Raw genomic sequence first — 25836 nt, forward strand, 5'->3', positions numbered from 1 at the left:
TAAACTAATTGAATTATTCTATTTATCATCCACACACTACATATTTATTATAGAAAAAAATTAAAATAAGTGTAATATGTGAAGTGTGAGGATAATAAGAAAAATTTTCCTTAAAAGAATATAGGTTCACAGAAAACTAAAAAGTAAAAAGATTACTCATCTTAAATAACAATAATAATTTAATTAAATATATCAATTTCATTTAACTATTATTATAAACAAAATTAATTATTTAATTGGATGTATTATTTTTATTTTTTAAACTTAAATAATAATAATAATAATAATAATAATAATAATAATAATAATAATAACAGAATGGAGAAGGGGAATGAATGATGTGATTTAATTGTAATAATGATCATTTAATGATAATACAGTATGATAATTGAAAATGTAACTTCGTATGAATAAAATTTAATGCTTTGGAAAGTATATAGTAAATATAAGATATAGATATGGTAATGAACTCAAAAGAGTTCCATTTGACAGTCTCTCTTTCTCTTCAGGTTGCCACAGAAATCAACACCCATGACCAATTGAGTATCAAATCCATATGGGACCCACTATTAAACTCAAGTTGATTAATATTCTTAACTTTTATAAGAAACAGCAGCATAAGCAAATTTTAGAATAGGACATAGGAGCATCTTGTGATTCAACAACCAAATTATTGAAATCAATATGTACATGACAAAGCTTTAGCAACAGTGTATGACATTATTGTGCGTGTTTTAAACGCGCAAAGGCTCAGTAGCTTTCTTCAGCCATCCCTTCTCAGACTCATTCAAGTAGGGAGCGAGAATATCCCTACACTTTGAATGGTAACCATTTAGCCAATCCATCTCTTCACGAGTTAAAAGGCTCAACTCAATCAGCTTTCTCTGGTATGGTGCCTGCATGTCAAATGCAAAACAACAAATTCTAGCTATCTATAATCTGCTGTTTCCATGCAAATACAACAAGCTCAATTTGTATAAGAATCATCAAATACAAGACACATTCGGCTTGGCAGACGGCACATTTGTTTCTCGTCTTTCACACACAAATATAGGAGTAACACCCACAGTGAATCATGTTATCATTGTTATTGTTATTATTCTTTTTATATTCTTGCTACAGAACCTTCTTTCAAGTTATGAGATATAGTTGAGAGGGTTAAAGAGTATAAATGTAAGGGCATATTACTTCTTTTCCACCTTAAACTATGAGGTCACTTGCAATGTCCCTTCTAAAATTCAGATTTGAGATATGAACCCCAAAAACTACAGGTCAGTTGCAATGTTCTCTAACATTAAATTTTCTTGTATTTCGTCTTGAAGTTCATGTCTTAATCAAACTATCACACAATAACGTGCTTATTGCTCAATGTTTTGATAATGTGATAGGCATGTTAAAGTCAATGACTATACAAATGACCTCATAGTTTAGGGTGAGAAAATTCGCTTCATCCTAAAAGTTAAATCTCAGAAGGCATAGTATATGCTATATTTCCATTTAAACGGCAAAGGACTGGTCAGTTGAATAGATACCAATTTTTGGAATCAGTTGCATATTAAGTAGTGTTCTAAGCAAAGAAGCTCTGGTCAATTGGCATTCAAAGGAGCATTTGTACAAAAAAAATTTAATAACAAAAATGAAATAAACTACGAAAGGCATTTTTAGAGTATAATAAGAGGCTGGGAGTTGAAACCAGCTAAATGACATGCATGATTGACGGCCAATTGGTGCAGAATCTTCATCAGTTCCAAATCAAAACTAGGTGAAACATATACCATTTTTTTTTTTTAGAGAGGAGAGAAGAAGAGGGGGGGGGGGGGGGGGGGGGGGGGGGTTCAAACAAAGTGAAAAAATTAACAAACAAAAGATTTAGATGATTTCCGAAGATGGATGTATCAGAACTTACCCATGTTATGTGCTCGAAAGACAAGTAACCCTTGTCAGCAAAGTTGAATTTTGTACCAGCTTCCTTTATTACCAGCACATTCTCCAATCTTATGCCGAAGTTCTCGTCCTCATAGTAACCAGGTTCTGACAATTGCAATTCCAATCCATTGTTATTAAAGTTGCAATGGCATGGTAGGAATCCTTCAATTCTTAGGAAAAAGATCAAGTTTGAGGAAATAAACCCAGAACCATGATATTGAGATACAAAACTTCCGATTGAGTTTAAACTATAACAGCATGTGAAATTACTTATCTTGAGACCATTTGACTAATTCACCATTGTGGACTATTGTCCCAAAAGTCCTTGGAACAAATATGCCCGAGCAAAATATCAGTTGAGAACACACAGAACAAGTATGCATGCACAGCAGTGAAGATTGAGCAGCAAGAAACAGAACAAAATAAACTAAATGGGAGAAGGTAAAACAGCAGATTTGAGATTCCTAAGCATTTTAGCACTAGATGCCAAGGATCGTAGGATGCCAGGGTATTTATTTACCATATAATAAAACCTTTCTAAGCAGGAAATCATTAGCAACTATGTCCACCATCCTGGCTATATTTTTTTTGATAAGTCCATCCTGGCTATAATTACCAGATGGAATCAACCAAATAGTATGGCAGTCCATGTGGCTGTCCAAAGTCTGGTATATAATGTTCTGTAGTCTTAGCAAAAAAACCGTAGTCAATGGCAAGGATATTAACCGTCTGTTACAGTCATGGATGCTTGTAGCGGCACATTTCGAGCCTGGGGCCTGAAACTGATCAAATGAGGTCCTGTAGAGTGGAAAAGGAAAAAACCCTGTAATTAAATCAAATCAATCTGGGTAGAGAATAGCCAAAGGCAAGAAGTTATCCTTCATCCGTTACCTTCATGAACATTTAGGTAAGACCCAATTCCATGACCAGTACCATGACGGTAATCAAGACCATCCTTCCACAAAGGAACTCGAGCAAGAATGTCTAGGGCCTGACCTGAAAAGGCACGCAGATGCAAATGTTTCCACTTCATCTTTAAATGTGGCAGATCAATAGAAATACACTTAAAAAAGATCTTTGTTTGAATGTGGAAAAAATAAAACATAAAAGAATAAAAAGAACTTGTTATACCATTAGTTCCATTAGGAAATCGAGCATTTCCGAGAGCAATATGGCCCTTGAGGACCTGCACAAAATGCATCAAATTAAGCAACTTCTTAAGAACAAAAAATATTGATCACCAAAAAGAATACCTATATACGCATACCCACACACACACATAAATATCTATGGGGAGAGAGACAGAGACAGAGATTTAAAAAGAGAAAAAGAGGTACAATAAAAGTTTGGCCCAATAAATATAGTAAAAGAATATGAAATTTAAATCCTTTGCTAAATTCATACAAATTGGAGAATGAAATAGCAATTTGAAAAATAGAAAGAAAGAAAGAAAGAAATTCTCTCAAAGCGTAGGCAACTGAACTGAACAAAATCTCACCTTCATTAATTGGTTCAGAGAAATGGAATATGTCACTATAGCACCACATAAAACAACCAAATTTAACAGAAAAATAAACTCCTTAAATTTTCCTTGTTTTCTTACTTTTCTTTGTGCTTATTATTTAATGATGTTAAAAATTGCTTTGATGAATGACTAAAATTTTAATCTTAGAGAGGAAAAAAAATTATTATGGAAAAGATATTGTAGGTTCCGCTGAGAAACAGGAAAATGATTCAGGTGATTCATGCTCCTGTGGGCTGTTGGGATGGGGATGTGGTTCTAACTGCAGGTAATGGGCACATCTGCAGAACAATTTATCACTGGTTTTCCAACATGAACATTATCGACTAGGCTTAATCTTGCAACTAAATTGCGTGCTTCCAAGCACAAACTCCTTCAGTAATATTCATTGATTTTTTTAATATAGCCCAACATTTCAGAACTACTGAGTGATTTCCATCATATAAACTGTTCCTCAATCAGTTACGTTTGTAGGATAATCAAAAGGACACCTTAGCATACAAAGCCATAAATTGTTCTGCCCACAAGAATCAAATCGTTTTTTTTTATTTTTAGACAAGGCCTGCTAATGACATCTCCCTCTGGGGAAAAGCTATATTTCAAAGTTCAAACTAATATGGTTTTTTTATATTTTGATAAATGATTTTAAATAAATATGATAACAGTTGGGACAAACTAAACTACCAAATGAAGTGGAAGACACTTACTGCAGTATAGCATGCTTTCTCGTGTTCTGAAGGTTTCCCAAAATGAACTGTCCGTGTTATATCAGTTGTTCCATCCAGGTACTTCGAGCACACCATCAACATTATCGGTAGCAGAATAGAAGCATCAAGGATATTTCAGAACTAAAATATAAAAGTTGAAACAATTTATGACTATTATTTTGGTTATGGCTATGTTGCAAACAATTTATGATAATTTCAAATTGAAAAAGTAAACTACCTATGATATTTGACAAACCTGTGCTCCTGAATCAAAAAGATAGATTCTGTCCGGATCAAACTCGGCGCATGTTTCTGCATGTGGGGCATAATGGATGATTGCTGCATTGGGGCCAACTGATGAAATAGTACGAAAACTTAAGCCTCTGAAATACTGCAACCATAACACAAAATAATCATCATGTCAAACTATGCAGACAGAGATAAATTAAACTGCATTCCACAGTTCCAATTCCAGCAACCAATTCAAGGTCTTTCATATTACTTTTTATCCTTGAATATCTCAGGTAGCTTTATCCCAGTTAACTTTAATAACCAAGAACATTTCACACTGAAACTATCATTTTCAAATAACATGAAAATAAATAATCATCTCTAATGCCAGATCATTAGTTTTGATGGCAAAAAAGGTACTGAAATAGGGATATACATGAATGAGTACTTATTTTATTGTGATACCTTATCACATGAGTTGTCATGGACAGGGAGACAACAGAATACCCCCCTCCCTTTCACCACCACACTGTGGCTGGTGGGTTAGTGGGCAGGTGGGCCTCACGCAATACTGAGAACTGGGAATGGATTTACTGCTGCTTCTTAAAATCATTTCAGACATAGTGATTTTCCTTTAACAGGTATAATCTATCAGATTATAACCTTTTGCAACCCCTTTAAGTGATTGAGTCATTTAGACTGAAAAGAAAGCAAGGAAGCAACCAGAAATATATATATATATTTATATAAGGAAAGCCTCAACTGGATTCATTGGACCCCAGTTTCACCGTAAAAAAATCAGATTAAAGAAGATGATAACATGAATCATTTCTTCAAATGAATACTCAAATTTACACAGAACAGGTCTGGCTGTGTCAAAAAGGGTAGGCATGCTAAAATTTTTCTTTTACGTACATAGAAATCTCACATGAAAACGACGTTACCTCTTTTGATGCTCGAAAACTCTCCAGCTTATCACTTGCACTCACCTCTGTCAGCTTCAAGGTTTCCCTGCCATAAGTTCATTGCAACAACATGCCAAAATACCAATCAGCAACTTGTAAACTCCTGTCACTGCAAATATGTTCTGTGCATTTTGTGCTACAACGAATAATGAATCAATACTGATAGTAATCAAATAAGTTAAGGACTTGCAATACATAATTTCAAACAGAGAAAAAAAGAGGTCAATGAGTAGATGGGGAAAAATGCACAAGCTCCACTCATTTTGCCATGTGAAGAATAATAGTGGTACTGCCATAGAAGGTAATGCTTTCTATGCAGTATTGTCACAAAACTTAGTGTTAGAAGATGAAGTTCTCATTCAATTATATGTATCGGCAATTTATACCATGTGAAACATAAGTTCATTTTTAGTGCCACTATATTTTTTTCCTAGTAGTACCAATAAGTTATATGATATGTCAACTTTCACTGAAATAATTTATCAGTTTATGCCTGGACTATGATACATCTCACTAACAACTGTGGACTTAATCCATGAGAAGCGCTAGCATAGTAAATCAGGATAACAAACTCACAAATGCTTTTTCTGGTTCACTCCTATACCCTCCAAAAAGTAGCCAGAAGCACCATAAATCTCTTGCATCTGCAATGAATAAGATTAGGCATCATTTTCATGCCTTGGATTTCGTTTCATATGTTGGCAAACATAAACTAAATGCATGAAGACCACAAGATCTGAGAGAGAGAGAGAGAGAGAGAGAGAGAGAGAGTAGAAAAGCAGAGACTGTGTAAGGACTCGGTACTCTTACAGCTTAAGGGTGTTATTTTACTTATGTTATAGTTTACATAATATAAATATGTGGTGAAAAACCTTTTATGCAGAGACTAAAAACAAGACCTTTCTTTCACATTTTCCTTGTTTCCTCTTCTTCTAACTATTTTCAACTTTACAATTCAACTTTTACAACACTTGTTTATTATCCAGAGAATATACTAAGGTCAGAATTAATAAGTTTCACAGCATACCTGAATATCTAACCAGGCAAGATATTGCACAACAGCTGCACCATCCCGAATGTGTGCCCTTTTTAACCCTTCCAACTCAACCGGGTTCTAAAATATTATAAATCTCAGTCAAGGAGTAAAAAAGAAACATAGATAGTAATGCTTGAAAATATTTCAAGAACACAATCAAATAAAATCATCTGATTGTTTTGCTATTCTAAATTTCAAATGATGCACTGATCTTGTATGCTTGTAACAAGCCAAGCATCCTCTTCTTTTTTGGGTTATAAATTAAAAATAAAAATGCACACTTGCATGTTTAGATCCCAACCTCCAACCACCTTTGCAGCTTGCAGCCTTCATACTGGCACAATTGTGTGCATGTGTGTCTGTGTCCATATACCGAATATATAGTTTTCTAGGAGACCTGGGAAAAATATTTAGACTCTGCTGGAACACCCCAGAAAAAAAAAAATATATCACCGATATTGATAGGCTAAGAAACTCAAACCAACTCCTTACTAAATGTATAGAATTTAGAACTTGCACTACTCATACAAGAAGTTCAAGTGACTCTTTACTTTCTTGATAGCCCTTTTTCACTTGCATCCTTCAAAGTAGTGTCTATAGCCTCGCTAAGTCCAAAACCCTGTTCGAAGGTGACCAATGTTGACTTTAACATGCTTTTTTTTTTTATATAAGTAATTATCTTTATTGATCGAATGCAACTAGGCAGAGCTCATGTACACAGGGGGTATACAAAAGAGACACCTAATTACACTCTAGCAAGCTGAAAAGAAATCAAAAACTCATGAACATCCCCTCCCTTTAGTACAATAGCCGAAAACCATTGGACCAAAGAAAATACAAAAAAATTCCAGATTTCCCCCACTGTTCTCTCCTTGTTGTTGAAGCATCTCTCATTTCTTTCCACCCATAGGCACCACAGTAAACACAAAGGGATCATCCTCCACAGCGCAGCCAGTTGTGAGCTTTGATGGTACCTCTTCCAGCATGCTAAGAGATCCACCACCCTCTTGGGCATGACCCACTTCAACCCAGCCCTACATATAATGCCATCCCAAAGCACCCTTGCCACTTCGCAATGCAGAAAAATGTGATCAGTCATTTCGCCATTCTTCTTGCACAGGTAGCACCACTCCAACACAATCATCCCTCTTTTCCTTAAATTGTCAGCCATCAAAATCTTACCCAAAGCTGCAGTCCATGCAAAAAATGCAACTTTCGAAGGCACTGGAACTCTCCATATACTCTTCCAAGGGAACCATTCTGGTGGTCTTGCAAGGGAACTCTCCATAGGCTGGTGGTCTTGCAAGTGAACTCTCCATAGGCCGGTGGTCTTGCAACACCTTATAAAATGATTTGACAGAAAACTTTTTGTTTCCTGAGTGTTTCCACAGCATTTTCTCTCTCCCATTCCCTCCTATCTTCATGGAGTAAAGAAAACTGTAAAAATGTACTAACTCCTCCACTTCCCCCAATCCTGCACATTTCTGGGAAAAAACAGATTCCAATCCACTATGCCGTTAGCTCGACACAGCACATCTGAAACAGCCACCTGTTGATTTTCGGCAAATCTGAAAACTCTTGGAAAAGCAGCAACTAGAGCTCTCTTTCCACTCCATTCATCAAACCAGAAGCTAATTCTTGATCCCACACCAACCTCAAAATTGGTATGTGTTGCAAACACCTTCCACCCCTTCCTAATAAACTTCCAAAGACTCACCCATAAGTCCCCCTACCCTCCTTAGAACTCCAACCCCACCAATCGCATCCATACTTCTCCTCCACTACCATTCTTCACAACGAATCCTCTTCCGATTGAAATCTCCACAACCACTTTACTAATAATGCTTTATTGAAAGTGATCAAATTCCGCACCCCCAAACCTTCCATCTCCTTTGGACTGCACACCTTAAGCCACCCCACAAGATGAAATTTGTGTTCCTCACCCATGCCACCCCCACAAGAACTCTCTAAAGAGTTTTTCAATCCAATTAGCCACCCCCACCGGTAAAGGAAAAAGAGAGAGATAGTAAGTGGGAAGGTTTGAAAGGGTACTTTTGATAAGAGTTACTCTCCCACCTTTAGAAAGGTAAAGCCTCTTCCAACCCGACAATCTTTTTTCTACCTTCTCTACTACCCTATCCCCAATGGAATTTGCTTTAAAAGAAGCTCCCAAAGGAAGTCCGAGGTAACTCATAGGAAGTGCTGCCACTTTACAACCCAACAAATCAGCTAGGTGGTCTATATTCTCCAACTCCCCCACGGGGACCAATTCCAACTTTCCCAAGTTTACCTTGAGACCCAAAACTGACTCAAAACACAGGAGTACAGCTCTTAAAGCTTTAAGTTGTCCGCAGTCCGCAACACAGAAAATTAAGGTGTCATCTGCATACAGTAAATGGTAGATAGATAACCCATTACTATTATTTCCTGCAGAAAAACCAGCCAAGAACCGACCCCTTACCACAGCTTCCAACATTCGACTCAGCACCTCCATTACAAAAACAAATAGGAAAGGAGATAGCGGGAACCGGGCAGTTGAAACACAATGTTTAACCCACCCACACCACCTATCACCCAATCCGCATCTCCTTAACATTTAAAGCAAAAAATCCCAGCACACATGGTCGTAAGCCTTTTCCATATCCAGCTTGCAAAGGACTCCGGGGGTACCATCCCTCAACTAGCTGTCCAAGCAATCGTTCGCTATCAAAACTAAATCCATAATTTGACGATCCCGAACAAATGCATTCTGAGGTTTGAAGATAATATTATCCATCACCATACTCATGCAACTTGCTAGCACCTTCGAAATGATTTTATAAATCCCTCCTACCAAACTTATGGGTTGAAAATATTTCAACTCCATGGCCCCCGCAATTTTTGGAATGAGAGCAATTAAAGTGGCATTAAGGGACTTCTCAAACTTATGACAAAGACGAAACTCTTGAAAAAACCGCATCACATCATCCTTCACCACATCCCAACACTCTTGAAAGAAAGCCAAAGAAAAACCATCAAGGCTCAGGGCTTTGTCTTTACACATACTACGCACCACTTGATGCACTTCATCCTCCTCAAATGGTCTCTCCAACCACCTAGCAATACTACCATCTAGCTGGTCAAAAGACAAACCATTCAATTTGGGGTGCCATCCCGCCGACTCTTTAAGAAGCTCCTCATAGTAACTCTATGTGTTCTTGAACATCCTCCGGTGCTTGAAACAACGTCTCTCCCGATTGGATACCCTCTATTCCATTGTTCCTCCTATGTGAGTTTGCCATTTTGTGGAAGAACTTAGTACATTTGTCTCCCTCCTTCAACCATAACATCCTAGATTTTTGTCTCCAAGAGATTTCTTCCGACAACAAAACCCTCTCTATCTCCGCCACCACCTCAACCTTCCTCAAAGAGTTCTCCTCATTAGCCCCTCCTGCTTCTAGAGAATTCAACTCCTCCTAGAGAAAACTCTTTTGCTCATCCATGTGTCTAAAAACCTCAACATTCCAACTCTTTAAGTCAAACTTAAGAGCTTTTAATTTGTTAGCCACCGTGAAACTGGATGTGCCATGGAATGAATAGGAGGCCCACCAATCTTCACCCTCTCCATGAAATTAGTCAATTGAAGCCACGTATTCTCGAATTTGAAATAATGTTTACCCTCTTGAATTCCCCTATAATCTAACATGATGGGAAAATGGTCTTAGCAAACCCGAGGCAATATCTTCTGGCATAAATCTGGATACTGAGACTCCCAAGAAGTAGAGATTAGAAATCTACTATTGGACCACGTAGTGCTCCCCCCATGCAAGGGGAGATCAATCAAATTAAGATAAAAAATCAGCTCCAAGAATTCCTCCATCGCCCTTGTCAAAGAGGAAGCCCCCTCCCTCTCACAAGGGAAACGAACAACATTAAAGTCCCACACACAACCCAAGAGAGTTCCTATAACGAATATAAACCCGCCAATTCCTAGCACAAATAACTTCTGTCTCTATCAAGATTCGGCCCATACACTCCCGCAAGAGCCCAGTCCCACCCATCCTCAGTGTTCTTGAAAGACCCCGCAATTGAGTAATTTCCAGGGCAAACCTCTACTAGTTCCACCACTCTCCTATCCCACATCAACAACACCCTACCTGAGGCCCCCAAGGAAGCTAAATGGGTCCACCTCACAAACGAACAACCCCATAAGCTACGGATAATATTTCTATCAACATAATACAGCTTGGTCTCTTGAAGACGAACGATATCCACTTTCCAACTACGAAGAAGGGATTGAATGCGAAGTCTCTTATTAACGTCATTGATCCCCCTGACATTCCAAGATAAAATTTTAGGATGCATGAAGTAAACAGATCCCCCTCCCCACACTACACTCCTTATTGTCATAATTAATAGTGCACGCCAATCTTTTCAGCTCTCTATCTTTTTTAACCGCTGACTTCATAGCCATTGATCTACCTGCTTCTATGGCCACTAAAAGAGCCTTAAATTGCTCTTCATAACCTTCACATGAAATCCCAACCCACTACTATAATTCTACCACTTTTTCCAGCAACCAATCTGGTGACTTAGGGATTGAAATGGGTGGGATAGCACAAAGAGGAGTGGGGCTACCCAACTCCTTCAGTTCATCACCCCCACTCAGAAACCCCACCTCCCCTGTAACTCCATCACCCATCTCATCCCCTTTGGATGAATTTTCTAGCAGTTCTGTCCCTGTTGAAAGAGCCAAACTGCACTCCCCCTTCAACTCCTCAATAGAATTCCCATTTGATACCTCAAAGGGCCAAACTGCGTCACTCTCGCCACTACCCCCAACTGATACTTTACCCACATGGGACTAGCTCCCTCGAAAGATCCTTCCCCACCAAAACCTCCCTCGAAGGAACTTACCTCGATGAAGCCTCATCCGCCTCCTCCCCTTCCCCTACCAGCTCTCCCTCCTCCATTTCCTCTCGTCAAGGTGGCTATTGAGACCCACCATGATGTTCAACGGCAACCAACAAAAATTTTTGTGCCGGTAAGGGGTCCAGCAGAACTCGTGTCGACACCACGGAAGGGTGGCTCAAGCCCTTGGCCGATATTTCGGCTGACATCCGAGATGCCTTCCAAAAAAACTTAGGGCCTGCTATCTTGCCCAACCCAAGGCCCAGACTGTGCCGTCTGCCTTATGTCCTTAAGGCTCGAGTCTCGGCCCAAGCCCATCTGCATAATTCCCTTTCCTTTAACACAACGTTTAAGCCAGTTTATATCTTCCATTAATAACCCCACTCTTTCCTCCATCTCAGCCAACACTTTTATCATACTATCCTCATTTGCACCCAACATCACGCTGCCATCAACCTCTCCTCTCTGAGCACCTTTCGAAATGGAAATGCCTGCCAACATTGCGTGCTTCATGGCTTGAGGTAGAGCCCTCTAAGCTTGGGTCACCTCATTGTACGTCCGAAAACCTACTGCTGTCGACCGTGAATGAACCACCTGTGATGTGCCTCCGTCTCCGCTGCCCACTCTGTTTCTCCCACTCAAAATAGGGGAAGAAGAGGTGAGCTCCTTCAAGGTATCCCTGAAATTCCTCCACCCCTCCCCCTTCCTCCCTTCCTGCACCACTAACAAGCCTCTCCTCTTCTCATGGCCAACCACTAAAACAGAGAAAAACCTGCCATTGTGGTTGCAACCCCTCTGCACCACTAGCACCTGATTACCTTTCCTTCGAGTTCTAAGGAACTCAAATGAGTGAAGTTACACCCTCCATCACCATAGACCATACACAAATCAGAAAACTCAAAAAAATATAAAGGTAATTTCAATAACATCCAATATCAGCCAACCATTATAAAAAAGGGATATTCAAAATCACATTGAAAGACATGTAGCAAAATATATCAAGAAAAAAAAAAAAAAGAGTACCAACTAAACTAGCAAGCTGTCTGCAGCTCAAGAACTATTTGCTTAGCTGCAAATATTTTCATGGATGGGGTTCTATACAAACACATTTGATTAATTTATCTATGATCTCAGCTTATCAGTTCATTAATATCATAGGTAAGCTTCAGTTATCAGCATTAGAAAAAACCATTTATTATCAATTTTGGATAGGAAGCATGTATACTACCTTAATAGCTTTTGCAAGAGCCAAAGGTGATGGCTGTAGAAGAACCTTATCAGCATCCAGTTTTGAATGCAGAGCATAGCAGCATGAACCAGGGTCAATCCATATGAGGTCAAAATCAGCCTCACTAGGATTAATTTCCACATCACTCTTGACTTCTGTTTGAGCTCCTTTGATAGCAGACAGAGAATTGAGTTGATCAGATGCAAGCAAGGTCACATCTGCACTCAACGCACCATACTCCCGAATTTCAATTCTGTTCTCCTCCATATAAGAGTTTACCTGCATACAATATGTTTCTCAGAAAAGTCTACCAGTGTAATTAGGTCAACACTATGAGCTCAAATTTGTATTGAAAAATAACAGTTGGAACAGCCACTATGATACAGTATTCGTTAAACTTGATACTTCAGGGAATATTATTTGTTGTTATCAGAAATTTGCACCATCATTTATCTTTTCAAAGACAGCAAAAGCAGTATTAAAGTTCAATCTTATCTGACCTCCGAAGAGAGCTTCCTCCTGTCCACATAAAAGAAAGCTGAGTTGGATGTTACTATAGCAAACGCATGAACAACTGGGCAATAGGATACATCAGTCCCACGGATGTTATACAACCAAGCAACCTGCACAAGCAAAATACTGAAGTTTTGCATGAAAGAATCAATGATAAAGTATCTGAATGGAGGTCAGAGGCCCAAATTTCAAGAAATTATTAACAAGAAGATACAAGGAGCAGAAAGAATATAAGTTTAGGAAAAATATAAACTTACCTCATCAAGTGCTGTAATGATTATACCACGAGCCTTTTGTTTTATGAGATTTTCTCTCAAATCATTCAACTTGTCTATGACAGAACAACCAGCAAATTCCAATGGATGTATAACAACAGGGCTAATTTCCAGTGGAGGCCGATTTTTCCAAACTTCATCCACCAAATTTTTAGAAGTCTGAATCAGTTTCTGCTGTTTTTTGGCAAAAGCACGCTCCCATCTTAGTGCGGTGTCTACGGACACGCACCAGGGATCGACACCAATGGCAGCTTGTCTCGGCAGATTCTAATAAAACAAAACAAAACTTACACTAGATATAATGAAGCAAGATAATTTAATATATAAAAATGCATATTTAAAATAAAAACTAGATTTATAGAAGTAGTAGAACCATCAAAACTATCATTCTGTACGACCAATATTAAATGACATGATTCTATAGCAACCTGGGAAGTTAAGTGATCAAGAGATAGAGACTTAAGAATCAAGTTGGAGTCTGCATGTAACAACCAAAAGAAAGCCCAAGCTAAAATTTAGATTATACTCCAAAACAAATGGTTTATGTTACAGTTGGAATATCTTGAAATCATTATGAACCTTAAGAATTTCTTCCTCCTAGGCAATATGGCGTCTCAGAATTTCTTCTTTGTAGGCAATGCAAGATCTCATTCACCATAATTCCTTTACTAAGTCTGGGTGTCCCTCACTCATATGACTGACGTACTCATTAGGCTATTCCAGAAAAGGTATGGCTCAAGTCTCACACTGGTAACTTGAGAATTGTCCCTGATACCATTGTTAAACGAGAAAAGCCCAAGTCACATTCAAACTTATACTTGAAAAAAATTAATCAAAATTATAATTGAAACTCCTTGCCATTATAAACCACAAGAATTTCTCTCTCCCAGGCACTATGGGATCCCATGCACAACCATTCCTATACCCAGTCCAGGGTGTTACATAATGAGTCCAACCTCGTGACAATAATCTAGAAATAAATACATGCTTTGGTTGAAATTGGGTTGATATAAAAAGTACAGAACAAGATTCATGAAGACATACTGAAGATTGAAAAGGGATGATAGAAAGAAAAAGACATCCATGAGAGTATTCAAGAATAATTCAAACGAATATTTAAAATATAGTGACTCACATCTGCCATCCAGACATCTACAGATGGGTCTTCTCCAATACGCATGAGCTCCCATTCATCACTAAGTTCTTTCGTTGCCTGCAAAAAGTAACGCCCATCTGTCCACAGCCGTGCTTCTTTCATTGTTATAAGTGCCAAACCTGAATGAAATACAGATAAAGGATAGTGAGTTTAATGCAGAAGGTTTTTTTTTTTTTTGGGGGGGGGAAGGGTGTGGAGGACGATTTCCTAGCAATGTGTTCTATTCAAATTTGCACATAAAACCCCTGACCTTGACGGGTCATTGCTGGAAAATGGGGCTCTAGTACTGCACAAAGCTGTGCAGTACGGCATGTTAACAAAAGATGGAACAAGTCAGCCCCAACGAGTTTAATGTTGCTTAAATAAAAACTACAATCAGCTCATCCTAAGATGGATTATTGTCTCAAGAGAGTATCGTACTGTATGCTTCCTACTACAATTCAGTACCAAAAAAAAAAAAAACAGTTATCAGTTGTTTCTTATATTTAAAACGAACCAGCACTTCCAGTGAAGCCAGAAACAAATTCACGTCTCTTGTCTCGTGCAGACACATACTCGCTCTGCAGCAACAAACACAGTTCACATTTAAAAAAGTAGGAAAAATTAAAATTAGTACATTGAAATACTGTACTGTTGAATCGTGTGCTGCAAAAAAAAAAATAATAAATAAAGATTAATAAACAAAGTCAATTCATCCGAGATAATCAGAGGAAAAAGCAACTCCGATCCCAAAACAGATTCAAAAGACGTAGTGTCATAAATGAGGCGAGATCAAACTTATCAATTGCTAAAAAGAATAGTGACATCGTCTATAACTGGTAGTCTGGGACCGCAGCTAAAAAGAAGAGATTAGAGTTATATCTAGCAGCATGAATTAGAGTTGGACGAAATTGGAGGCTTCACTTTACGGTTGTCAACATAAAGGTTCTCCATTCCATCAAAAGTCCAAATTTAAAGCCGAATTCCGTGGTGCCAATCGTATTTGCCACGGTGACGCTGCGCAGCTAATCTCTAGATCCCAAACACCATTTACAGATAATCTATGATGAATAAAAATGTAGCATAGATTTCAATGGAAGGTTACTGTTCATGACTGATCAGAATGTTGTTAGTGCAGCCAATTATTGAATAAGAAGTTCTATCCGAAGCATGAGAAAGTAAGAAAACAAAGAACGGGAAATAATATAGCTGGGAACACTTAAGACTAGACGGAAAGGAGATGTTGGGACGGGGACTGAGAGTGAGAGAAACAAAAGAGAAAAGAGGCAAAACCTGATGATAATCTTCGGAAGGCACAACCAAGGCAGCAAGAGGCGGAGAGTGAGAAGCCATTAGAGATCTCAAAGCACCCAGAGTGTCTTCCATCTCTGTCTCTCTTTCTTTTATTTCTTTCTTTGCGATCTTAACGAGTTTGGAGTCTCGAGTTGGGAAGAGTTCGAGCAAGCCTGGTACTTACATATAGCATGCACATATCGCTGGTAGGAAAAGCAAAAGGAAACTAGTCGGTCACAGATGCGTTGCGCTTGTTCGGAAATTCTTTTCCTTTCTTTCTTTATCTCTAGCGTAAATCTACTACGCCGAACCATTGTTATAGCATAAATCTAGCATGTATAATTTTTTTTTTTTAAAAAAAAAAAAACTAAGGAAGTGGTTTTAATGTATTAATGTATTTTTTTTATTTTTTAAATATATTTAAAAAATATTAAAAAATATCTTAACGATAACAATAAGCGGTACTACTCTCGCAGGGCACCGCTGTTATTTCTAATCATATTTATTACGAGAACAAAGTATGTACAATAAAAATTCTAAAATTTAAAATTTAAATTAGGAAAGAAAATATTGAATTTAAATTAAAAGATACTAAAATGAGATTATTACAAAATTTTATGTGGCACTCTTCTAACAAAATATATAAGAAAAATATAATTTATCATTATCACGCTACACACTAATATATCATTTGTCATTTTTATCATTTTATTTAACATACATATATCATATATCACCACATTTTATAAGAGATTTGTCATTTTTATTATTTTATTTAAACAAATATATCAGATATTGACATGCGGTGAAAGAGATGATAAAAAGAATTTTTTTAATATATAAATATGCGGGAATCATATGTCTTATTTATTTGGTTCGTTTGATGAGAAATGAGAATCCAGATGTACAAATCTTCGTTTCTATACGCGGGAATCGGTTCTCTTTGCTTCCCCATTTCCCTTGAACTGCCTACGTGGAGTTTCACAAAATATTGGCTGTTTATAACAAATCAAGGGTTCCGGTTATGCCAGCTCAGCATATTCTTAACCAATAGCTTGGTTGTAATATGACCACCGAATAATTAAAGTTGTCATTTTATTCTATAACTATTTTCGTGCTTTCCTTCTCTCTTTTGTGAAAGAAGCATGTCGTTTGAGAAGAGGAATCTGTTACATTTTTAGTCTTTCTATTCTTTTACTTTCTTGATGGGAATCTGGAATAATTTCTTCATCCTCTACAGTGTTTGGAAGACAAGAATATTGGTCAATTTAGCTAGATCTAGACTGGTTCCCTGTATTCATTCGGAGCTCATTGAAGATTTAAGAGCAGATAAACTAATCCAAACTGGTGTAGGTGATTTGTCGAGATGCGAATCTTTCTTTATACAATCTACTAATTTCAATTTCATTTCATAGAATAAAGTATACATGAAAAGCAATTGGACGAGTTCACATGATTATTAATGAATCAAGCAGAAAAATTTTCAAAACATATACAGCTTTTCAAAGAGAGAGAGAGATAGAGCTCCCCGGGGGGAGAAGAAATAGGAGACATAATTGACTATGGTACCCAAAATTCCAAAGACCAATCAAGGAACGAATATTTATGATTTGATGAGCTCGAACTATGTATACTCATGAACTGTGTAGTATGTGACCATCATGCAATGTTGAGCCTCTTGAGTACTGCAGCCATATACTTGCCCTGATGCTCCGCGATTGCCAATTCTGTCTCGCTAGGCTCTCTTGTGCCATCTCCAGCAAAAACTCCAGCACCATATGGTGAACCCCCTCGAATTGAGTCCATCTTGAACATCCCAGCTCCGAAAGTGTACCCAATGGGAACAAACAGCATTCCATGGTGCGCTAACTGGGTGATTGCTGACCAACTGCAGCCAATAGGAGAATGGAGACCATTTGAATCTTTTCTCTCCAACTATTTACACTGATGTTAACAAGCATCAAAACTAAGGAAAGAATGAACAGATGCACTTATGAACACAGAGAAATAATCCTTTTTTTTTTTGGTAAGTAACACAGAGGAACAATCCTTCAATTCCTATCTGCAAAAATACTTTCATAAACGAAAATTTATATGGAACCCACAACTTTAAATCTTCAACTTTAGCCACACCAACCAGCAGAGGTTAGTCAAAAATACTCTGATTAAGCTCAAGCAACTGCCACACCAATCTCCACTAACTCAATAAAAACATTAGGATAAAAGAAAATATTGATAATGTGTAAAATTTTCAAGGCTCTGAAGTTTCCGACTTTCAAAATCTTAGCCCTGTAGAAAATTCTGCCCTCATGATGAATGCAATAATCCATACTACAATCATAGTAATAGACGACAGAAACTTACTAGTTCATTTTGATGGTAGGAGTCTCATCTCTTCAGAATATATTTAGTAAAAATTCTGTTCATGTTGCAGTATTGGCAACTGATAAAACCTTTTGTGAAGTAGAATCAAGTAACAGCATTCTTCCGTATAGAGTAGAAACCCATTTAACGAAAGAAAGTAAAAAAACAAGGATTATTAAGGCATTACAAAACAGTTTCCATCAAGTACATGTACATATGCATGTGTGGAGTATATAAATGTAGCACATTAGCATTTCCACTCCTAATTGAACTATGGGCATTGGAATAACCGATTCTTCATAATAAGTGGGCTGAAAATCTGAACTTTTCAGAATAAAAACCAGTTTATATATCTGTAATATAGAATAGCTAATGTTAGTGACCCAAAGATAGCCACACTGCATTAAAACGAGCTCATATTAACTTGGCCCTCCAACTTTAACATCACAGGAAACACATGCATTCTTCTGAACGCTGATAATCAAGCTCCCACATCTCCTTAGATACAGATTTCATAAATCCCCAGAATGAAGCAAATGCCTGATAGATGGTCAGTGGCAGAGGAAGAAAATGCCACGCACTTTCTTGCCTCTAAAACTTTACCGGATACGCACCTACTAATGGGAGCAACAATTCTTTTTAATCCCCAGAATTAGGCTCGCCTAATTCTTTCACGGAGAAGTACAATTCTATACCCATAATATTCTAATCCACCTTGACAGCTTTTTAACCCCCATTTTCATGACAGCCACCCCAAGCTCATGACAAATGACACCAGAAAATAGCCAGTGGAGGGTGACTTGAACGTCATTTTATACTAGAAGCCTTATCGAGGATCACATTGACATTTGAGTCAGAGAACACAAATATTTTATAACTAGAAAATCTGAACGTCATCCTATGACTATGGTTTGAACGTCATTTTATACGCAAACATTTTGTCAAATAAATATATTAAACCCATTATGAGTTAGAGAACAATTATCATGGTCTTCTACGCCACTGAAGCAATCCTTCAAGCAGACTAAATGCACAAATACAATGATACAGTATCGATATTCCATTTGGTTAAAGTACGCTTACGCAGTGGTTTCTTGGCCGCCTCCTTGGGTGCCCGTGCTAACGAAGAAGCCTGCCGGCTTACCCGCGAGCTTCTGCTCTTTCCAGAGCTGCCCCGTCGAGTCAAAGAACGCCTTCATTTGCGCGGCCATGCACCCGTACCTCGTCGGAAACCCGAAAAGAAGCCCATCGGCCGCAGCCAGCTCCGCCGCCGTTATCTCCGGGATCCCGTCATCCTTGGGCGGCGCCTTCATCTGCTCCAACACCTCGCTCGGCAACGTCTCCGAAACCCTGTAAAGAACTCCCTCGACGCCGTCGACCCCATCCACACCTTTCTTCATCCTCCGGGCCAGGCCTTCCACGTGTCCGTACATCGAGTAGAAGACTATGAAGATTTTCAGCTTTGCAATTGGACCGGAGGTCGTAGTTTCGACAGTGGCGTTTGGCTCAGCGCCATGGGGTTCGTCCTCGACCGGGATCGGCGCGTTCCTCGAGCCACTCTGGGCATCGGCAGCAGCGACGGCTGAAGGTACTTTCTTCTTGCTTGGAACACAGCCGCCTCCCTTTCCCATCGAGGAATTCCTTTAAATGGGGACAGCTCGGGACCAAACCTGGAGAATCTCTGATCCGATTCTGGATACTGAAAAATGTTTCCTCAAATGTTTCAGGTGAATTCAGAATGATTTTTGGACATTGGAAGTTGGGATCTGAATTGTCGAATCCAAATTTGGCGAGCTCTCGGGTAGGACTGTTCTGAATGGTACCTTAATTATTGTCAGACACGTGTCATCTACGCTAGTTATGAAGAGATTTTTTTTTTTTTAAAAAATTTTTTTACCGTTTAATATTTAAGAGATATGGAAGAAAATACGGTAGTTATAAGTATAACTGTGTACTAATATATATATAAATTTTATATAATTGATTAAAAAGTAAATTTTATTAAAAATAATATTAATTTAAATTTTAAATATATAAAAATTAGTATTAATACGAAAATTAGTACGCGATTTTACTTGTATATAACAAAATTCGATTATGCTAGAGTGACTATTAAATATACATATTAAATATATATACTAGTACAAATAAGTTTTTATTTATTTATTTTTAATAATTTTTTAAGCATCCTTAACCATTAAAGAAAAATATATATAAATTCAATAATAGTTAATAATAGTTACTTCCTTAACCATTAAGAAAAAAATTTAAAAGAATAAAAATATATGAGTGGACATATTTGATATGTATATTTGGCAATCATACTATCATTTTCCTTAAACCAAATCATCTTAATTTACAAATTTAATTTTTCTAAACCTCTTTATTAGTAAAGCATTTCTCTTAATATTACTAAAAAACAACTATTAACTTCACATATTATCTTTTAAGGTATAGCAGAGAAGATATGCATTAGTTAAATAAGGATCTAGCTATCAGCTATTACAAGTGAGAAAACACAATGAGCAATACAATCTATGTCAATAAGTTCAATGTCTCGCAATATAGCCTCTCGAGCTAGCTTGTGTGCTACACAGTTGATCTCTCGCTTAACATGCTGGATCTTCCAAGTAGAGATAGCCATCAATTGGCGAAAGTCAGTGATAATACAACTCAGCTGACCATTATGAAAAGCCGGAAATGAGCCCAATTGAACAACCACTCAGGACTCACCTTTAAAAACCAAAGAATGTAAGCCAAGGTCCTTGCAAAATGCAGCAGTTGCAAGCAACCCACAAGCTTCAACAATGGAAGGTTCAACACAGTAATGCAGTGGTTACATCGGGCTGGCCATAACAAAACCACTAGAATCTCTAATGATGATCCCAACGCCAATCTTGTTTGAGTATGTTTGAACATCCACATCCCAGCTTACCTCAAGTCAATTATCAACAGGGGCTTGCCATTGCTAAGGAAGAGGAGGAGAGAAAGGAGTGGGAGGTAGGGGAGGGATGCATAGCTTCGAGAAAATCTTCGTGGGCTCAGACTGCATTCTGGTAAATAGAAGGTGGTGGCAAAAAGCTACCCCCATGAGTAAGGGAGTTCCTCTTGAACCAAAGCAACCAAGACAAGATGGCAAACAAGACCAAATCTTGTTGCACCAGTCTGCTACACAGTTGTTCAAACACTTTACCAAAATCACTGGTTGTGATAGTAGCTTTTTGGAAAGGTTTTTGCTCCTAATAACCAAACTTCTCTGGCTAAGGGGCACAACCACAATATATGACCCAGGGTTTCCTCTTCAAGCATACAAACTAGACACAAGGAGTCAGCTACTATTCTTTTATGAAACAAATTTTGTTTCGTAGGTAATGCATCATCACATGCACTCAAAAGAAATACTTTTAACTGTATTAGTGGTCAATAGAGACCAAAGTGTCTTCCAAATTGCCCTTTGTAGACCTTGCCAGTAATTACCACCATTTGACCAAGCAAGTAATTATTTTTGCAGGTGATAGGCGCTTCTTACTGAGAAATGACCAATAGAAGTACCTCTCCATATCAACTTATCTACCTGGGACAACAAGGACAATGTGCTGACATGGTGTTTAACAATGGCTTGAAAATCCTCTTCATTAAAAATCGAGTAAAGAAGATTTAGGTTCCACTAGCCTTGCTCTTTGTTAATGAGCTCAACAACCTTAGCATGTTCATCTAAAACTAAGATAGGGGAATGAAACTTACATGAGAAGTTTCGAGATAGCCATTTGTCATTCCAAATACTGATTTGAGTCCCATTACCAACTTTTCAAATGAGACCTTCCTTCAGCAAAGAAAGAGAATGGTTAATGCTCCTCCAGATGTAGAAAGGCCTAGACCCTAGTTTGGCTTGTAAAAATGAAAAGGTTGAAAAATAGTTAACCTTAAAGATCCTACTTGGTAAGGAAGTAGGATAGTCAAGGAACCTCCAAGCTTGTTTGGCTAAAAGAGCATGGTTGAAACAATATAGGTCTTGAAACCCCAGACCACTTGCAGCTTTCCCACAGCTTAATAATTTTCAATTCTCCCAATGAATTCCATTATGAACGTCTTGGTGGCCCTACCAAAAATTAGCAAAAATAGAATTCAGTTTGTTGCATAAGGAAAGAGGGAGCAAGAATACACTTATACAATAAGTTGGGATGGCCTCAAGGACAGCTTTGAGGAGGATTCCCTTCCTAGCCTATGAGAGAAAGTTATTCTTCCAATTACCAAGTCTCTTACCAATCCTATCAACAATACCCTTAAAGGCCGCCACCCTAGATCGACCAATTAAAGATGGAATTGGGAAGGCCTAAATATTTATCCATGTTTGTAGTAGCTTTCAAACCCTGCCACCTCCATGAGATATGCTTTAGTTGCTAGCTTAGTATTCGAAAAACAAGGAACTTACATATCATCAAATGTGAATTATCATATTGAAAAATCAAATAATAAATAAGTTCTTTGTGATAAAACACAAATTTCAAATTTTCTTTTTTCAAGAAAAAAAGTTAAAGGGTCACCGGCCTAATGCCCTTCCAAATTTTCTCCAATTTTTATATCTTTAAATATAAAGTCTACTCTTTGTTAAGAAATACTTATTTCAAATATGCTATTTGCACACGTATTTGGGGAACCCCCACGTACGCGTCCACATGTACTAATTAATGAAACGGTGTGTCTCGTTTAACAGAAGCCTTTCCCCCTGTATTCGTTTTTCCCCCTTCTTCGTTTCTCCTTCCCCCCTTTGCGTACAAAAGGCAGATGAGATTAGGGTACAAGCATCGTTTGTAGATAAGGAAAAATTGAAAATAGACCATAGCTAAGACACAGGTAATCCAAAATCTTCCCCTTCTTCACATCTAAAATCATTTTCATTTTCTTCTAATATTTCCCTCATCTGCTTCTCATTTGAAACACAACACTCCCTTTCATATACCCACGGAACAGATTAAGTTTCTAGAGCAAGCTTCCCCACACACAACCACGAAGACAGGTTATTCTGATCTACTGGTTTGCATCTTCTTCTCATATTCTTCTCATCTTCAAACTCTTGGAAAATATTTCTGACCAAGCCATGCACCATTGTTAGTGCTTCTTCAACCAATGATTTATTCACATGCCCTAAACCCGAAATCTCTCATTTGTAGTGTTTCTTGAACACTAGATTTCAAAATGCCCAAAATATACAAGCCTCAAAATTGCTCCTAATTTCGAAATTTGAAAACCCTAACCCTAACCCTAAATCTAAGCAATGGAAAAGATTTTGGACTTTTATTTGAAAGTTGTGCACGATGGATGTTTCATGTGGGACAAAACCTGATTTTAGATTTAATTGGTGTAAAAGTGTGGTGGCCAGTTGTACATGATGTAAATGACTACTTATAATGTTCATGCTTTCTTTTGGGTAAGCACTAAGCATACCTTTTTAATTTATTTATTAATATATAATCTTATTTTCTCATTTCAATAATATAAGAATCTGCAGCTCAAATGTAGAAGTACCAATAGGGGGAACTGATCCATAAGCATGGCAATTCATAAAGCTAAACAAATGCTAAATTATATACACAATATTCTTTCATTGTGGGTCTGGCTGGCTGTATCTCAGCAGTCTTGATAAGAACTGAGGGGCAAGCACATAATTTCAACTTTTAGAGTAGTGAGTGGCTGCAGTTACAATGTGCAAAAACTAGAAAAATAAAATAAAAAAACAGAGTTGGTGTCACTATGTATAGCATAGTGACACCATCTTAGCATTTCTCTTAGCAGAGAAAGTGTCAGTGCAGCTTCATCTTGGTTTCCACTGATATGTTGAGAAATTTGTACATTTTTTAGTATAAGCTTTGTGAGATGTACTTGTCTTTAGGGCTATACACCAAACCAAAAAACCGGCCTACACCGACGTAAACCGACTGTCGAATGCCGAAACTTGCCGAAACCGGCGAAGAACTGGTCAGTGGTTGAGTTAAATATATAGGAATCAACGTCAGCCGGTTCGATTCGCGGTTTGACACTAAGAAAAATCGTTAAACTGGCCGACATTAGCTATAACTTTTCTTTCCCCTACCTATAGAGAAACGACACCATTTCACTTTAATGAGTGAAATGGCATCGTTTAAGACCCTTGACTAAGAAAAATAATTTAGTGGAACGGCGTTGTTTGGCTTAAGCCAAACGACGACGTTCCAAAATGGCATTAAACGAACTCCCCCCATCCTTATTCTCCGTCCTCTTCTTCCAATCAGGGTTTCTTCTATACTTCTCTCTACCAGAGCCTCTTCGCACAACCATGGCAGCATCGCAGATAATCATCCTCCGTCATAGACAACGTCGACAGCAAACCAAAAACTACACCGACGCAAGTCGAGACTAATAGAATCGGTTTTCTCTCCCCAATCGATCTGTTTCGTCCGGTTGTAAGTATCATTCTCCCATGTCGATGGGGTTTCAATTTGGCACTAAAACCAATGCAGACGCATTGGTTTTCAGCCCTACCTATCTTATTTGATTTGGCTTTCATTTTGAAAAATGAAAATTTGTGCATATGTGTAAACAACATTTAGATTGAGAATTTGATATTTTTTTCTAAAAGATTCTAAATTTATTTTAATAACGAACAAGGGTGAGACTACATTGTTAAAGAGATACATATTAGGAAACTTCCTTTCATAGATGCATGACCTTAATCAAGTATTCAGAATTATAGTATTTTAACAATTAATCAAAAGGGAAGTGGTTGTCCTATTTTTCTGACAACATTTTTCGTGGCATTAGATTAATATAAGAATATTTCATCATCCATGACGACGTCTTCTTCCACTTTTGCCAAACGAATTCTGGGTCATCCATTATACTTCTGTGAGATTGAAGCCCAACTGAGATACTCAAATATTCAAAAAAATGCAAGACGACCCTTCTTAGGTTGTTCAAAGTACAACAAAGAGATAATTAAATTCATATTTAGTTAAATTATTAATATTATGTTCATCTAACATTTTTGCAAAAAATCTGTATAAAATCACATAATTACGATATTGTAAGTATTTCAAGTGGGTAGAGAGGGATGAATACAAGATTTTGGATCATCCAGAAACTCACAATGAAACTATTAAGAAAGGAGAAAGAGCTAAAAAAAATATTTAACGATATTGAAAAGATCATTATTGATTTACGTAAAAAAGCATATGAGATCGAGTTGGTACTATCCAACAGAAATTAGGAGTTACTGAAGGAGTTGGTGGCTGTTGTACGTGAAGCTGAAATAAGACGTTCACGCACATTACTCTGTGTGTTTTGGGTTTTTGCATTTGTTGTAGCATATTACTTGATAGTACATAAGTGATTTTAGATTAGTGTTAGAAGTTAGTTGCTATGTGTATGTAATATTGTTTATACGTTAGTTTTACTTATCAACCATGTCGATTGCACCTGATAACAGGAGTGGAACCAAGCATATTTTGTACTATATTTTCGTTGGAATGGAAATGATTCCTGGGACAGATGTTTTAGTTATGTTGAAATTGGTTATTTTGTATTGCATGAAAATGAGTAATTATCTTTGGAAAACTATTTTAGCAGTGCCTTTCCATGGATGCATTACATGGACTGTATAAACCGTATAAGCAATTATCCTAGTTTATCGTGCCATCACGATTAGTAAAAGAAAACATTTGACCTGTGCTTCTTGCTCCAATAACAGCTGGCCATACTTCTCAATTTTACTGGAC

At 37.6% G+C, this 25836-nt stretch overlaps 2 protein-coding genes across 2 annotated transcripts; both read right to left on the reverse strand.

Annotated features, from left to right (window-relative positions):
- Positions 1–569: 569 nt before the first annotated feature.
- LOC122296861 (aminopeptidase P1-like) lies at positions 570–16008 on the reverse strand. The gene is made up of 16 exons (XM_043106661.1): positions 15722–16008; positions 14946–15009; positions 14429–14568; positions 13276–13560; positions 13006–13128; positions 12506–12784; positions 6379–6465; positions 5928–5995; positions 5331–5397; positions 4412–4546; positions 4156–4236; positions 3058–3112; positions 2818–2922; positions 2653–2724; positions 1907–2031; positions 570–896 (listed from the first exon to the last, which is right to left on the reverse strand). Exons 1-16 carry the CDS (start codon positions 15812–15814, stop codon positions 735–737), a joined length of 1941 nt encoding a protein of 646 aa, XP_042962595.1. The 5' UTR covers positions 15815–16008; the 3' UTR covers positions 570–734.
- A 1092-nt stretch (positions 16009–17100) lies between these two features.
- Positions 17101–19904, reverse strand: LOC122296866 (probable NAD(P)H dehydrogenase (quinone) FQR1-like 2). The gene is made up of 2 exons (XM_043106665.1): positions 19169–19904; positions 17101–17609 (listed from the first exon to the last, which is right to left on the reverse strand). Exons 1-2 carry the CDS (start codon positions 19714–19716, stop codon positions 17381–17383), a joined length of 777 nt encoding a protein of 258 aa, XP_042962599.1. The 5' UTR covers positions 19717–19904; the 3' UTR covers positions 17101–17380.
- Positions 19905–25836: the final 5932 nt, after the last annotated feature.

Source organism: Carya illinoinensis, chromosome 2 (genome assembly GCF_018687715.1).
Source record: "Carya illinoinensis cultivar Pawnee chromosome 2, C.illinoinensisPawnee_v1, whole genome shotgun sequence".
Lineage (NCBI taxonomy): Eukaryota > Viridiplantae > Streptophyta > Magnoliopsida > Fagales > Juglandaceae > Carya > Carya illinoinensis.

Excerpts from the sequence above, each read along its gene's own strand:
- LOC122296861 (XM_043106661.1), bottom strand. The coding sequence starts at position 15,814 with ATGGAAGACACTCTGGGTGCTTTGAGATCTCTAATGGCTTCTCACTCT. Across the intron at positions 15,010-15,721 it reads CTTCCGAAGATTATCATCAG|AGCGAGTATGTGTCTGCACG; the intron begins GTTTTGCCTCTT and ends TTGTTGCTGCAG. Across the intron at positions 4,237-4,411 it reads TTTTTGATTCAGGAGCACAG|TACCTGGATGGAACAACTGA; the intron begins GTTTGTCAAATA and ends GTGTGCTCGAAG.
- LOC122296866 (XM_043106665.1), bottom strand. The coding sequence starts at position 19,716 with ATGGGAAAGGGAGGCGGCTGTGTTCCAAGCAAGAAGAAAGTACCTTCA. Across the intron at positions 17,610-19,168 it reads GGCGGCCAAGAAACCACTGC|TTGGTCAGCAATCACCCAGT; the intron begins GTAAGCGTACTT and ends TATTGGCTGCAG.